The 15,054-nt window shown below is 42.0% G+C and overlaps 1 protein-coding gene across 4 annotated transcripts in view; it reads left to right on the top strand.

The window, feature by feature from the left end:
• FOCAD (focadhesin) overlaps window positions 1-15,054 on the top strand; it is a 256,908-nt gene that overhangs the window by 27,854 nt on the left and 214,000 nt on the right. For all 4 annotated transcript variants that reach the window (XM_019554782.1, XM_019554785.1, XM_019554783.1 and 1 more), the window contains exon 5: window positions 6,378-6,482. In XM_019554782.1, the coding sequence (XP_019410327.1) occupies window positions 6,378-6,482 (105 nt within the window). The remainder of the gene's footprint in view (window positions 1-6,377; window positions 6,483-15,054) is intronic.

The raw sequence follows: 15,054 nt of genomic DNA, 5'->3' as shown, positions 1-15,054 counted from the left end.
AAAGGCAGGGGATGGGGATGGATGGGGCAGCCAGGGGATGGATATGGAGGGCTCGGGGAGCAGGCAGGGGATGGGGCTGGTGGGGGACCCCCCCAGTTTTCTCCTCTCCCACTTACCAGCATGGAGCCTGGGTGCAACTCCTTGCGGCTGGCATGTGCCCTGCCTGTGCAAAGCAGGCAGTGTGCTTCAGCACCAGGATGAGGGCCAGCCATAGAGACCCTCTGGCTGGCTACCAGATCATCTCCGTAGGGGACCCAAGCCTCCAGTTGCCTGGTCCTGGACTGTGCACTGCCCTGCTTTTTTTGCCCAGGGTATTTTTTTGACCCTATGATATCCAGTGGTTTAATTTTGCCCCCCTGTTGCAAATTTGTAGCGCAGGGAACATTTTTTTTTTTTTTTTGTTCCCACGTGTGCCTCTTGCAGTGTCTCAGGGCTTTGGGATGCTGCAAGAGGCACATGCGCTTGTCTGGACGCACCCTTAGAGAGAGGTAAGGGCTTGACTCTGTGTACCCAAACTTGCAGATAGACAATAGAGCTGTAATTGCTCATCCCCCTATACTGCTGTTGACAGGGATATTATCTCTGGAGACACAAATCCACAGTTTGAGAACTGAAACTAAGTGTCACAGAGATGCTTAATGGGATCTTCTAGAGTGCACTGAATCGTATTGTGTAGGGTGATTTTCTTTACTAATCTATAGAGGAACCGCTAGGAATCTCATAAGATTGGGCCCCTAATATAGTCCATGGCCGGTTGTGACCTATTTATAAAACTTTTCTAAAAAGGTTACACGAATATATTGTCTTAAATACTATATACTTAAAAGTTAAAATCCCTATTCCATGATGATATCTTTGAACTTTGACATATCTTAAATTAAAACTACCTTTATATAAATTTATTTGAAGTGTCTTTAAAAATAAAAAAGTGATTTAAATAAAAATCTGATTTTAAATTGAAAAAAACCCAATTTTTAAAATAAAGAAAAATTTCATTTTTATCTACCCTGCATTTTTTCATGCTGAATTTTTGGTGTGTGGTGAATTAGAGAGAGACATCTTACTATTAGGATACCAAATTTTTGAATGGAATTTACAGTATTTTGGATGTTTCATATAAATGGCGTAGATATGCTTTGTAGCTAACTGGCTGGCATGTGTACACTACTGCTCCCTGCAAGATGGAATCAGGACTGCTCAGCTGTGAATAAGAGCTCCCTTATTGGTTGCAAAGGGTGCTTTTCAAGCATGATAAGCTGAATCCTATTTTTGCTGCTGCCACAAAGCTTTTAGTTGCTGCAATTTGCAGCGTAGGAAGAAGTGTGAAATCCCTTATCTAACTAAGGGTTCATTTCAGTATCATTCCCAGTAATTTACAGGGAATATTTTAACCTAATGTTGCACTTCAGAAAAATCTTTAAAACAGGGCATTCGAAGTTTAGGTTAACCTTAAAAATAAAGACGTGGTAAAGAAAAGGTAATGTATTATGAAAACTTTCATTTGACCTCCATTTTCACACTGCTCTGTGCACTGTCATTGTGAAACCAGTTCATGTCTTTGGCTGGTACTGCATCTGGTTGATATGTTAAGCTCTGGCTGTGTTGCCAGTTCACCCAGAAGCTGTTTTTTAAATAAGTAAATTGTTTAATATCATTGGCATTTTTCCTCCAATTCCACAATTCAAACTGCATCCACTATAATTTTGCAAAACAGGGTTTATGGAGCCTAACCACAAGAGTGCATAATTTTTTTTTTTTTTTAAATATCTGCAGCCACAGGCAGTTTAAATAATTTAGTTTTTTCTCATTGGTTTGCTTCAGTGTTGGTCCCATTTTCACCCTTTTAGAACCTTGGCTAGGAGTTCCTTCATCTTGTTCCCTGCCAAGATTTCATTCAAATTTGCTCTGGGGCTTTGCAGCACTGTGTGTGCCAAGTCCTTAAAAGCATTTAGATAAAAAATAGGCAATCAATGAAACACCTGCTAAAAGGTCAGCAGAACTTCTGAACTCTTACCTGTTCTGCTTAAGGTCACTGTGTATTTTGACAGGCGAAGACTATTCGCTTTTTGCTCCTAATTACCTTCCTAATTTTATAATAAATAACCTTGGCCCTTGCTTGATATACCCAGTGGCTTTTCTGCCGTGTCATCTTTTTCCTATTCCATATGTGCCAGGAAAGACTTTCTTTATTGTGTGATATCCATGTCCTCAGCTCACATGGCTTGCTTTTTGCATGTGCCAACTAATGATTTTTCATTGTAATAATCCTCTTCACTAATGTCTTGTTCCCTTGTTCCATTGTTTAATGACTGTTTTTCTTTATCAGTTGCACAACTCTGATTCTCATCCTCCAAGCTCCCTACACTTACAGAAAACTGCTATGAAATTTCATCTTCTGTGGGGGGGGGTGGTTAATGACCCTTTTACATGCACGAATGAAATGAGCAAGTATATTTTAGAGAGCGCTATTGGGAGAGACTGATAGATGTATGACAGAGCAATCAATAGGAGACTCCACTTGTTTAGGAAAAAGATAATTGTTTAGAACCTAAAGGCATGTCTGCATGGCTTCCATGTCATGCTTGGGAGTGCTGCTGTGGAGCATGCACCACCCATTCATTCCCATTCTGGGTGTGATTAAACCCTGGATGTCAGGCAATGCCTTAGAGCAGCTTTGGGCACATCACGTGCGATTCTGGGCATGTACCCATGGGTATTTCTAGATGATAGCTATATTGCCTCATTTCGGACAGTTGGCATGAACAGGAGTTAAGTAAGGGTCCTTTACAACAATATTCCCAGGTACAACTATGGGTGGATCCAGGGTTTTGTAAAGTGCGGTGTGGGAGCAGTGACCAGTGCTGTTGGGGTGGTTGTACTCACACTTTCAGCCTCCCTCCTGGGCTGGGCAGACTGTGCCATGGGGGCAATATTTGGCAGATTTAAGACCCTGAATTGAGTAAGAATCCAGCTCTCCCTTCCTTTCCAGCTCCCAGCACTCACTCCCCCCCACCATCCCTGCTTTGTGGCATCCTATTCCCTTCCTAGTATGGGGGGAGTTCCTGAGCTGTTCCTGCCCTGCAGCTGGGCTGTGCCTCTGCATCTTTTGGATCCACCTCTGGGTGAAACATTGAGGTCTTAAACTCATATGGTGTATATCTTTAGGTTGCTTAAAAGAACAACTCTCTTGTACAATAATTTTTTTTTAAATCCCATGTTTGCCATGCCCTGTGTTTTAACATAAAGACAATGGAGCAGATCCTGAGCTTGTGTAAACTGTCATAGCTCCACCTGCCCTAAGAAAGGGTAAAGTTCTACAGCCTGTTATACAAGCTGTTGGATTAGATCCTTGTAATGTTTCTAGGATGCTATTTTCAAAAGTTTTTGGTTATATTCTTTCAAATGATATCTCTCATGTTAGCATTAATGCCTATGGGCGAGCAGGTCCTCAATCCCTGTGATAGTTTATGAGAACATTTTGCTTAGTTCCAAAGTTGTATGTAAACCTGAAAGTAACTAAAATCATAAAATAAGCCCCTCAAAATCTGAAGTGGGAACTAGGACAGACTATTATTGGTGTTTCTTAGGAACAAGGAGTTCTACATAGCTGGTTTTGAGGTCCCCCCATCCCCCTTTCCTCAGTTCATAGTTGCTTTATTTCAGTTCAGTGTCATGTTATCAGGGTTACTGGTAACTGGCTTTTCACATGCCCTGAATATCCCCTAAGGTCAAACATTCCAAAAAAGGACCTTCTCTCTCTTCCTCCATCTCTTCCATTTAGTTCACCAAGATCTAGAAGCCTATTGTACTCACTTTTTGTTTTTTTTTACTGTTGTTTGGCAACGTGATTGTGAATAAAACTGTAATCTCTCATATAGTAAGGCTTTTAGTGTTTTGATGTTTTAGTGTTATCATGACAGCATGTAATTTTAGTGATTAGGAGAACATTTAGAACTGGACTTTTTTAATTAAAGGAAACCTTTAGCAGGAGTATTCTACCCCTAATGAACTAGTCCTTTATATAAGAGTGCAAAAGGCTGATGTATAGGGAGAAACGAACAACTCTCTCTACCCTATATCATGGACGTCAGTATTAGCTGTTGACTAACATTGGGGAAAGTTCACTGAATTTTTAGAGCCTTCTGCTACTTGTATAAAGGTACACAAGTCATGCGTTTTGATTAGGCTGTCTGGTGGTGAAGTGATAAAGATGTAGCAATCTCCAATTTTTTTGTCTCTGTTTTTGATTTTTTTTAAATGAGTGACATGGATTTGGCATTATGGCACTGTAGCTAAAGACAACGGAGATGCTTTTGTTCTTTATGTAATTCTTGTTTTCGTGAATAGGAAAGCACTATACAGGCATTCAAACCCAAAATATTCCTTTGGTGAATGGCATTTTTTTCTTTGAGGAAAAATTCCTTTAAGGTATTGTCTACATAAAAAACTTATACTGATTTTAGTTAAATTGGTACAACCCTCAGATGTGAATTTCTAGTTCATTTCAATAGTATCCACACAGCAAGTTACAGTGACTGATTCAGTCACTTGATAAGTTTGCTCAATTACTGTTGTATAGGTGGCCTGAGCATGTCTGGATTAAGCTAATCTTCTAAAGATTAATATAATGCATAATGTACTTTGTACATGTCACTTCATGTTGTACCTCAGTTTCCCCATTAGTTAAATGGGAATAATAAAGTTTACTTGGCTTCTGAAATGTGCGTGCGAGCACCATATAAATGTTAATCTGATTCTTTTGGCCAATTCTGCTTGCTGGTTAGGAGCTTCCAGTGTTTTACATTTCACTGATGAGGGAATTCATTTCACTGAAGATACAGGCTAAGTAACTTGAATCTGATGAATTGCTGCCAAGGGACAAGAGGAGAGTGGAAAAAGCCCTCTAATATGTGTACTTGGGGTCTTTTTCTTTACCCATCCCATTATTAATGTTAAAAGGAATTTCTCCCCTGTGTCTTGATGTCGTTTCATTACAGTTTTATTTTTGTTATGCTTTTAATTGATGTGACTGCTTTGCCTTACATTTCTCCTGAGAATGAGGAACAAATCTTATATCATTTTTCTTTTTTCAACAGCGTAATACCTGAAAATTGTTTTTGCCCCCCCATCCTTTCCCCCTCATACCCCTTACCTTTTTTAACTGAGGACTTAATTGTAGAAATCAAGCCATTTATCTGAGGTGGTGTCATGTTATTATACAACTGCTGTAGTTTTGAAAGATTTGAAATATTTAATTAAAAAAAATAAATCCAATCATCAGAACTACCCCTCCACTGAAGCCAGCCAATGAATTGTTGAAATTATGGTCTGTATAAGGTTTTTGATTGGCTGGCAGAGTCTAGACTGCACAACATTCTCTTAGACTGTTTTGAAGATTATAAAGAATCCTGTAATGCTGCCAGAAATCCCATTGCTACTCAGTAGATTTCCTGAATAGTCAACAAGGTGTAGTGGGTGGAATGAGAAAAAACAGCTGCTTGGCAAGGCTCCTTCAGCTGCAATCCAAACTTGGAAGGACAAGGCAGTTGTCCAGAGTCTGTCTTGGGATTTAGTTTTAGTTTGAGGGGTTTAAGCATATGATTCTGGTAATCATGGTTAAATCTATGCTGAATATTTGTGCTTAATCTTTCATTCAGGTTGGAGCCCAGGTTTGGTTTTAACATAATCAAAAAAAGCTGTGTTCAGTCATTTAACTGAAGAGTTTCCTTCTTCAGAGTCCTTTGTAAATATTAACTGGTGCATTATTTTTCTCTTAACTCCTCTGTGGCACAGGTAACTGAGCTCTTTTTTGCATATGAGGAAGCTACAATAAACCCTGTCTTCCTCCTTCTACTTCACATACTCCAGACTTGGAACTGGCAGCAAGGATGCTCCCAACCACACAATAAATAATGCACTTAATTGTCCTCAGTGCCTCTCTTCTGAGTTTGGAACAGTTGGCCTGGAGCATTTTCAGCAACAGTCTTAGGAAGAGTGAGATTGTTGTAGCCCAAGACCTGTAATAATTCACTTTTTACCAAATAAAACTGATGAGCATCATCATCGGGCGTTTGGCTCATCCCACAGTTCAAATCTGCTTGCTAAAAGTGGCCCAGTAGGCACTTGAATTCCATGCCACTGAACTGGGCCTCTTACTCATTTAAAGTTTGAGAATAGGTTGAGATCAGTCTTGGGAAGAGTGTGGAATCCATTCAGATGTGCCCATAACCACAAAAGCAGTTGATACAAATGCAGAGCAGTGCTCAAAAGTTCCTGGATCACAGTTCTGCTTGGATCATGACACCCTTCCTCTAATAGTCAACTAATTCAACTACCCTTCAGATGGTAATGCTGTTTTGTATTCATTGTTTTGACAGGAATGTGCATGGTTTGGTAAAAACAATTGGGAAATTGCTACAGATGCAAGCCCTTACTGTGGGAAAAAACGGAGATGAGGCTGTTCGAAACTTGTATGCAATCAGGTGAGCTTTATGTTAATTAGTTTGTTTTTTAAATATTCTCCTTTTATAAATAATAGATTACAGACAAACATCTCCTAAGACTTTCACTGGTCCCAAATGCACGCAGTCTGTTACTAAAGCTAAAGGAGAGCTTATACTACTATCTAATGGGTAGCAATAGTTCTATTTGCATCCTCCTAGCTGAGGTTTCAACATTCACTCAGATCTTTAAATGATCTAAATGATTCCCATCCTTTTTGTAGGGGAAAAACCAAAATAGAGGTCCTGGCTTAATATATGCACAGTAGTTGTTGATACAATAGGAAGTATTAGATGCTCTGGAGAGAACCCTTGGGGGTGGGGGGGGGAGGAGGAAACCCTTTTTAACCCACTAGTTGGGGGTAGAGGCTTGGAAGAGATATTGAAGGGTGGTGGAGGGATATCCTTTTGGGGGTTAAACGGGAGTGGATGAGTGGGGAATGGGGGAAGCAGAAAGAGGTTTCTCGTATCTGGGTGTAAATGGTGACTGGGAAGCATGGTTGGAATTAGCCAATGGGCTTGCATATGTGAAGCAGCAGTTGCGGAGGTGGGGAGGGGAGTTGGTGGTCTCATGTTTTGCGGTGTTATTTGGGAAATCCTGTTTGTGGGTTGTAAGTTTATTGTAAGCCCCTCTGAGCCTTTTGGATAAGCAAGATATATACATCTAAATAAATGAACAATAGTCAATCAGTGATGTGAGAGTAAGAAGACATTATTTGCTGAGTGCTTTCAGAATTAGAGAGATTCAAGGCACCTAAAACATGATCTCACAGTAATAATGAAGTAATTATAAGGGCTGTTTGTATAAATGCAGAGTTTGCTTAACTGCATAACACAATGGCAATGCCAATTTGGTACTTAATGCTTACATTGGTTAATTATGTATTGGTTAAGTGTATTCACTGCTTAAGTGCCTAGCCTATTTCAACCCCACTGTCTTTGTAATGTAATTGCACTCTGGTTAACTGCATAGGGGTGGTGGGAAAGTAGCTGTAAAAAGGCTGTTATTAGAAAAGGAAACTTATTTTCAAGGCTTCAGAAGTGTTATTAAAAGCCTTGAAGAGTATGAGAAGTAGCCTATTTGAAGGCTGCTGTTTGAAAATGAGGGGACACAGAAGCCCCAAAAGTGTCTAGTTCCCATAATTTTTAAGGCTGCTTATGGTAGCCCTGAAACCTGATTAATAGATTACTGGGGAAACTGAGTAGTTGACAGTTACAGGAGCTAATGAGAATACGGTGTACCTGAGTATTGTTTATGTTGTACTGGAAAAATACATGCTCCAGGTAAATACATACTTTCTTCAGTCCAAATACTGTGAACTTAAATGTAGTACACTGTAATAGTTTACATTTACAGAACCCCTTTGATCCCCAAAGCCCTCCACTAGTCCCTCCCCTTTGGCAAATGAAAATTTTGCATTCTTGTCAACACGTGATGGTTTTAGCATGAGAAATGAAAAATATTGAAAAACAAGTAATGTTGCCAGCAAGTCTAGGCAGTTGCCAAAATGTAACTGCCTGATGATGTTAAACCATTGTCCTTATTCCAGTTGTAGAACTATGTCAGGATCTTTAAAGACCTGAGTGGGCTGGATCTGGAATATATCACGGTTTGTCCATCTTTTGGTCATGAGCCGTAACAAGTACACCCAGTGGGGATGGTGAAGCTGAGACCAATTTTAGGAAAGCCCCAAGTAATTAGGGGAGGACATTTTTTGGTGGAAGGTCTTATGCCATGGAAGAACTACAACTAGACATCTGAAGACAAATCTTGCTACTTTTGGGAAATGGACAGGCTTTCCTTCTGCTTGGTGTAGATGTTCTCTTATAGAATTGGATTGTGGCTAGCTAGGCTATGGGCTTTTTTGAAGGCAACCAGCAGATAGATCACATCAGTCACAGTAAGAACCAAGATGGCAGTGAGGAATTCAGTCCTAATTTGTGTATTTAAATAAATTGCATGAAGTGATAGGTTCTTTAACAGTGCTTGGCTGAATAAAACCTGGATAAAACCTCCTCCCCCATTCACAATGATAGAATCAGTGGACGGAAAGGACCTGGAAGATCATCGAGTCCAGTCCTCTGCTGTAGTCATGAGGTTAATGAGCTCAAACTAGCTCAATGAGGTGCTTATCCAGTCTCCTCTTGAACACATCCAAAGATGGTGACTGCACCACCTCTGCTGGGAGTGTGTTCCAGGTTATAGTTACCCTTACGGAGAAGTTCTTCCTTATGTCTAGTCTAAATCTTCCCTTTGTTAGTTTGTCCACTGGTCCTTGTCGCAGTGCACTGAAGTGCCTGCTCCTAGAGAAGGACAGGTGTTGGTTGCTGGGGCAACCACAAGGGTCAGCTGACCAGGAGGGGGCAGGTCCTGGCCTATATAAACAGCCCAGGCTGAGGCCATAGGCAGTTCTCTGGCTGCCAGTGGATTAGGAGCTCTGTCGAAGCATTGCAGCCTATAGAAGCCGAGGGCCTGAATCAGCTCCCGTGTGCGGATACTGGGTGGAGGAAACCCTGGTAGGGATTTGAGAGGATAAGCTACCGGATGGTTTAGGGTTGCCTTTCAGCCAGGAGGCTTCGTTTGAGTTATAGCCGGTGGGCTTGTGTTATTCTGTTTGTTTGGTTGTTTGTTTTTACACCGGAGGACCGGGTGAGGCTGTAGGGGTTGGAGGAGGCCTCAGAGGAGCGCCCCAGTAGCGTGGGGGTTCCTGGTGCCAGAGAAGGGCACAGCAGTCAGGTACCAGAGAGGGCACATCAGTCTGGATCTAGGGCCAGGTAAGGCCGAGGCCGCCTGAGCCGGATAGGGATCATAGACCTAAGAAGTGGGTCTGGGGGCCAGGCACGGCTAAGGCCACCTGAGCCCCAATTGTGAGGAGCACCAGTGGGGGCATCAGCAGTAAGCCCAGGGGGTGCTCGAGTTAAGCCCCAGAGTGGGTGCACAAGAATAGAAGCCCTAGCGAGAGTGTACAGGAATAAGAGCCCCAGGGAGGGCGAGAGTACTGAGGAAAGCCCCGGTGAGGGCGCGGAGAAGGGCCCTGGCACGGGCCACTAGGAGAAGACAAGCTCGGAGGGCGTCCGTGAGGGCACGGGCAGTAGTAATTTGACTCAACAACGTCTGGTACATCTGAGAGGCTTGGGACGTGGTATAAGTGGTGGTAGGAGCCATGCGTAGCCCATAAGGCGGGGTGCACCAATACAGCCTATACAGAACAGGGGCCAAGATAAACAAGAGCACTGTGTCAAAGAGGAAAGAAGGCAGCCTCCTTTTTACTACATGAACATCAAAGATGTGGCGGGTGAGAACAAGGGTGCTTGATCACCAACTTGGCACGGTAGGGGGCGCCAGGAGAGATCACGGCTGCTCCTGGGTCCCCGCCCTGTGACAGTCTTCATCCTCCCAAGGGATGCCTTCCTGAAGAGTTGCTTCTCTAGATCTTGGTACTCCCCCATGACATACTTGTAGGTGGCTATCAAGTCACCTCTCAGCCTCCTCTTACTCAGACTGAACAAGCCTAGTTCCCAGAGTCTCTCCTTTATATGGCCTATCTTCCAGGTCCGTGATCATGTGGGTGGCCTTTCTCTGCACCCTCTGGAGCTTATCCATACCCTTCTTGAAGTGTGATACCCAAAACTGGGCACAGTACTCCAGCTGCAGCCTCACCAGTGCTGAGTAGAGAGGGAGAAGCGCCTCTTTGGATCTGTTGGCAGCACATTAGCTGATATATGCCGTAGATCCCAGGTTCTGTTCAGATGTGCCAGCCAGTGGTCTTCCACCTATCCTATAGTTATGGTGAAGGTTTTTCCTACCCAGATGAAGGAGCCGGCACTTTTCCGTGTTGAATCTCATCTGAATCTGATCAGCTTTATAGAACCAGTCTGTTTAGGTGTCCTGGATGCTTACCCTATGCTCTGGTGTGCCCGCATTTCCCCACAGGTTGGTATCATCAGCAAACTTAATCGTAGAGCATTCCACCCATTCACTGAAGTCATTAATAAATATGTTAAAAAGCATGGGTCCAAGCACCGATCCCTGTGGGACACCACCAGAGACAGTCCTCCAGAACAAGGCCAGCCCATCGACTACAATGCTCTGGGATCAGTTTCTAAGCCAGTTATCCACCCACCTCACCATAGGCTGATCTAGGCCAGTACCCTCCAGTTTAATTGAGAGAATTTCATGGGAGACCGAGTCAAAGGCCTTACTGAAGTCTAGGTAAATGATGTCTACTTCATGTCCCTTGTCCAGCTGGTTAGTTGTCTGGTCATAAAAGGGCACCAGGTTTGTTAGGCATGAGCTACCCTCCACAAAGCCATGATGGTTGCTTCTTAATACCCTGTCAGTTACAAGCTTGTAATTGATGGCCTACTTAACAATTTTTCAAAAGTATTTCCTAGGACTGAAGTCAGACTTACCCGTTTATAGTTTGCAGGATCATCCCTTCTCCCTTTCTTAAAGATGGGTACTACACTGGCCCTTTTCCAGTCATCTGGGTCCACTCCTGAGTTCCTTGACTTTTTTCAAATATCTTCGCCAAAGGACCTGCAATGAATTCAGCCAGTGTTTTTAGGACTCTTAGATGTAAGTCATCTGGCCCAGAGAACTTGAAAATGTCCAGTTGTTCTAAGAGGACCCTCACCTAGTCGGGGCTGATTTCATATTGACTGTTGACTTCCCCATATTTCCTTGGCCTGTGGACAGGTGCATAGCTCCTGTTAGCTTTCTGGAATACCAGTGTGAAGTAACCATTTAGGAACCTCCGCCTTTTCATGGGGATCTACTGTGGGCTGCGTCTCTGTATTCAGTAGGGGTCCCTACTGAATTGGAGCTCAATGTATTTATTTATTTTCCCTGCTCTCCATATACCTGTAGAAAGACTTTTTGTTGTCCTTAATTTTGGATGCTAGCTTGATCTTCTGTATCTCGTACCTGCAGACGCAGGTTATACCAGTGAACTTTTCTCTGGTTGCTGATCCTTTTTTCCATTGCCTGTATGTGTCCTTTTTCTTTTTCAAAAGTTCTCTAATATCCCTGTTGAGCCAAGGAGTCTCTTGGCTCCTTTCCTTCTTTTTGATCTCATGGAAGTGGCCTCTTTTTGAGCAGAGAGGATTGCTCTCTTGTGGGGGCACCATTGTTCCTGAGCCCCCAAATCCTTCAGTTGGTGGTTGCAGAGGGCCTTTCTAATGAGACTTCTGAGTTTGTTAAAGTCTGCCCTTCTGAAATTGAGGACCTCTGTTCTACTAGATGAAATCCTAGCCTTCCGGTGGATGGTGAACCTAATCAGATCGTGGTCACCACCAATCTTCAGGTCCCCTATCATGTAAGCACTAAGTACAGAGTGGCTTCCCCCCAAGTTGGTCCTTTGACAACCTGTGATAGAAACAGGTCATCAGTACTTGCCAAGAAATTGGTTGACCTGCTGGAGCTGGCTCAATGGGTCCCCTCAACAGATGTCAGGGTAGTTGAAGTCACCCATGACAGTCAGGTCTTTAGTGCTGGCTGCATCAGCCAGTTCCCTGGAGAATGTTTGATTGTTGTCCTCTTCTTGGGAGGGAGGCCTGTAGTAGACTCCCACCATCAGGTCTCCCTCTCCTGAACCCCCATGTATCTTGACCCAGAGGGTCTCAAGGGACCTCTCTCTGCTATTGGACCTGACCTGCAGGGAGAGGTACCGCTGTTTCACATAGCGGGCTACCCCTCCTCATTCCTTCCCAATGTGATCCTTCCTGTAGACCCTATAGCTATCAGTATCCACTGCCCAATCATGTGTCGTCCTACCAGGCCTCTGTCAGCCCTATGAGGTTAAATTCCTCGTCTGTCAGGAGAGCCAGTTCCTCCTGCTTGTTGTCCATGGTTCTGGCATTCACATAAAAGCACCTGAGTTTCCCTCTGGTCATCTCAGGTTTTCTGTCACCTATACAAGCATCTCAGAGTGTTGGTGCATATCTGGGTGTCCACTATGTCGATGCCCTCTCCTGAGTCACAATCCCAAACCTCTGTCAGAAACTTTTTGTTACATTTGTATGTCATCTGATCGTTAAAGTGGTTGCCATATAAAAAGAAAGTCAAAATGTATGCACAGCTAGTAATGCTCAGATCTCTGTGATGCTATAGTCATTTTAATTCAGGCAAATCATTGAGATATCAGTTGGATCTTGAGGAACTCTTGAGTAGACATTGACTTGTTATTCACTGTCCCTGCAATCTGTTTTCAAGACATGAATATAATTTTGATAACTCCCACAATTCTTCGTTCAGTATAAATGGCGTGCACAGTAAGGTATTGACATAGCAGTTTTTACCAACTGGGTAGGCTAGACTTCTTTCCAAAAAAAAGAAAAAAATGTAGCTTTAAGCTTAGTGGTAACTAGGGCTTCAGCATACAGTATGAAACTTTTAGTTTCCAGTCTTTTCTCTTAGTCATCTAGAGTGTCGTAATTGAGTCCTCAAATCCATGCCAGGCTTCCTCTCCTTAAGAGAGAAGACGACTTCCAAAGAATAACTGCTGACAGGATAAGAGTGTGGTGTAATAGTAAATTAGAGCTGTTTGAAACTGGGCCTTATGACATATTTAGATCTTGTTCTAGTCTTGAGCAGTATCTGACTTCTGATGGTGCCAGTTTAATGTGTTAGAGAGATGGATTTGGACTGTAAAATGTAGACTTGCTCTTCCAATGCCTACTTGGTCAGGTTACTAAGATTCTGGCACATGGCTTGTACCTTTTTCTGAATTAGGAACATTTCTTTGTTCAAGACTTGTCAGGTTACATTTTTAGTTGCATAGTTTTATCTAATGCTGTATTGTGTTTCTAGTTTGTAATTACTGTGTTACACCTGAGGGTTATTATGAAGTTGTCGCAGGACTTGCTCTCATTTTTCCTCAGGAAATTATACCCTGAGGACTGTTTAAGTAACTCACGAACAGTAATATCCTATTACAATATTCATAACTGGAACTGTCAGATATGCAAAAAATATTGAAGGCAAAATTATAATTGGAGGATTGATAAACCACCAAAAGTTGTGTACTGAAATAAGCAATTATTGTAATCTTTTCTGGAATCATTTTAAAGCAGTGCTACAAGCTTATTTGTTAACTTGCATTTGCAGCATAGAGATTTTTATGTCAAGTCAGTGCTATGCAACATGGTTTCTTTGCTGTGGTGACACTGGACAATGACGAACTTTTGGAAGAAAATTGTGAGTCATCAGGTTCTTCAACACCTTGTGTGTAGGGGGAAGGGAGAGTGTTGCTTAAAGTCTGCCTTGAAGCTTGCTTTTTTTAAGGACTGGTATTGAGAAGAATGATGCAATGGAACTCTGGTACCCTCCATTTTCTATACAGTCATAAATTAATCCATTCTTTCTGGAAGGGAGAAAAATAATTATAATGTTTTCATCTTTGGATATATGATAGGTATTCATTTGACCCCCCATTTAAGTATGTGGATTCGTGCACCCATTACCAGAATAATGTTGATTTGGGTTCACTTCCTTTTTTAGCTTTAGATGACCTTGGTTTCTCTGGTCAATGTTGCTTTCTAGTAATGGACAGATACCAAAGCAGACTTTAAAAAAAAATGTACCTAAACTTTACAGTTCAGATTTAAGATACCTTAAAATAAGTGACGTGAGTTGCTATGTGTTCAGCACTGTTGTTCAACAGTTCAGAAGTTGGGACCAGCTATGACCCTTCATCTGGTTGTCCTTAGACTGTTGCATGTATTTGTGGTCCAGGTTGGTCATTCCCAGCAGGGGGCTCTCAAATTTTCTGCTGCTTTTTTATCCAACATGGCCAGCTTTTGGTGGCTTATAGTTGAGGCACATGACACAACCTAAACTCGGGTATGAGTTGAGTTAAATGCAGAGAAGAGTATCTTCTGGTGGGAATTGAGAATTTTTGTGGGGACCGCTAATGACAATGGTTCAGGTGAGCAAATGGTAAAATGTTGACAACTGGGAATGTGATAGGCATTAGTTACTGTGGAAACATACATTTCCCATACGGATGCTTTGAAATTAGTTTAGAACAACATTTGAATGTCTCATGATTTATTATGAAGGTGAGTAATTCATATTTCTAGACTGGTAATCTGTGATAAGGCTAGAAGATTTTTGATGTGTGAGAGATGTATTTAGGAATAACTTTTTTTTATTCTTGGGTTTGATAGAACATCTGTGCTGGTAACATTTGTGGTTAATGTAGTTCAAGATAGCTAACTTGCATCTTGTATTGTAGCCAGATGGTCCACTGCTTTGAGGTTGTATATTGTATGTGGGATGGATACATAGTTTAATCTTTTGACCATTAAACAGATGTGAACACACACAAATTCTCATTTTGTGTGTGAGATCTCCATTAAATGAATTTCATGAGATTACTGTTAAATCTTCAACACGTGAAGTGCATTAATAATAGGTGAATGCAGTGAATATGTTCATAAAGACTGCTCTAAAATAAAATGGAACAATTTCAGCAGCAAAATCAACACAATAGAGAGAGAAGCTTGGCTATAACATTTTGCTAGGAGTCCCTTTCTTGCCACTCATTTCACT

This window comes from Crocodylus porosus, unplaced genomic scaffold (assembly GCF_001723895.1).
Source record: "Crocodylus porosus isolate Cpor-Errol unplaced genomic scaffold, CroPor_comp1, whole genome shotgun sequence".
NCBI classification, from domain to species: Eukaryota; Metazoa; Chordata; order Crocodylia; family Crocodylidae; genus Crocodylus; species Crocodylus porosus.
This window is presented reverse-complemented; position numbering and strand designations above follow the sequence as displayed.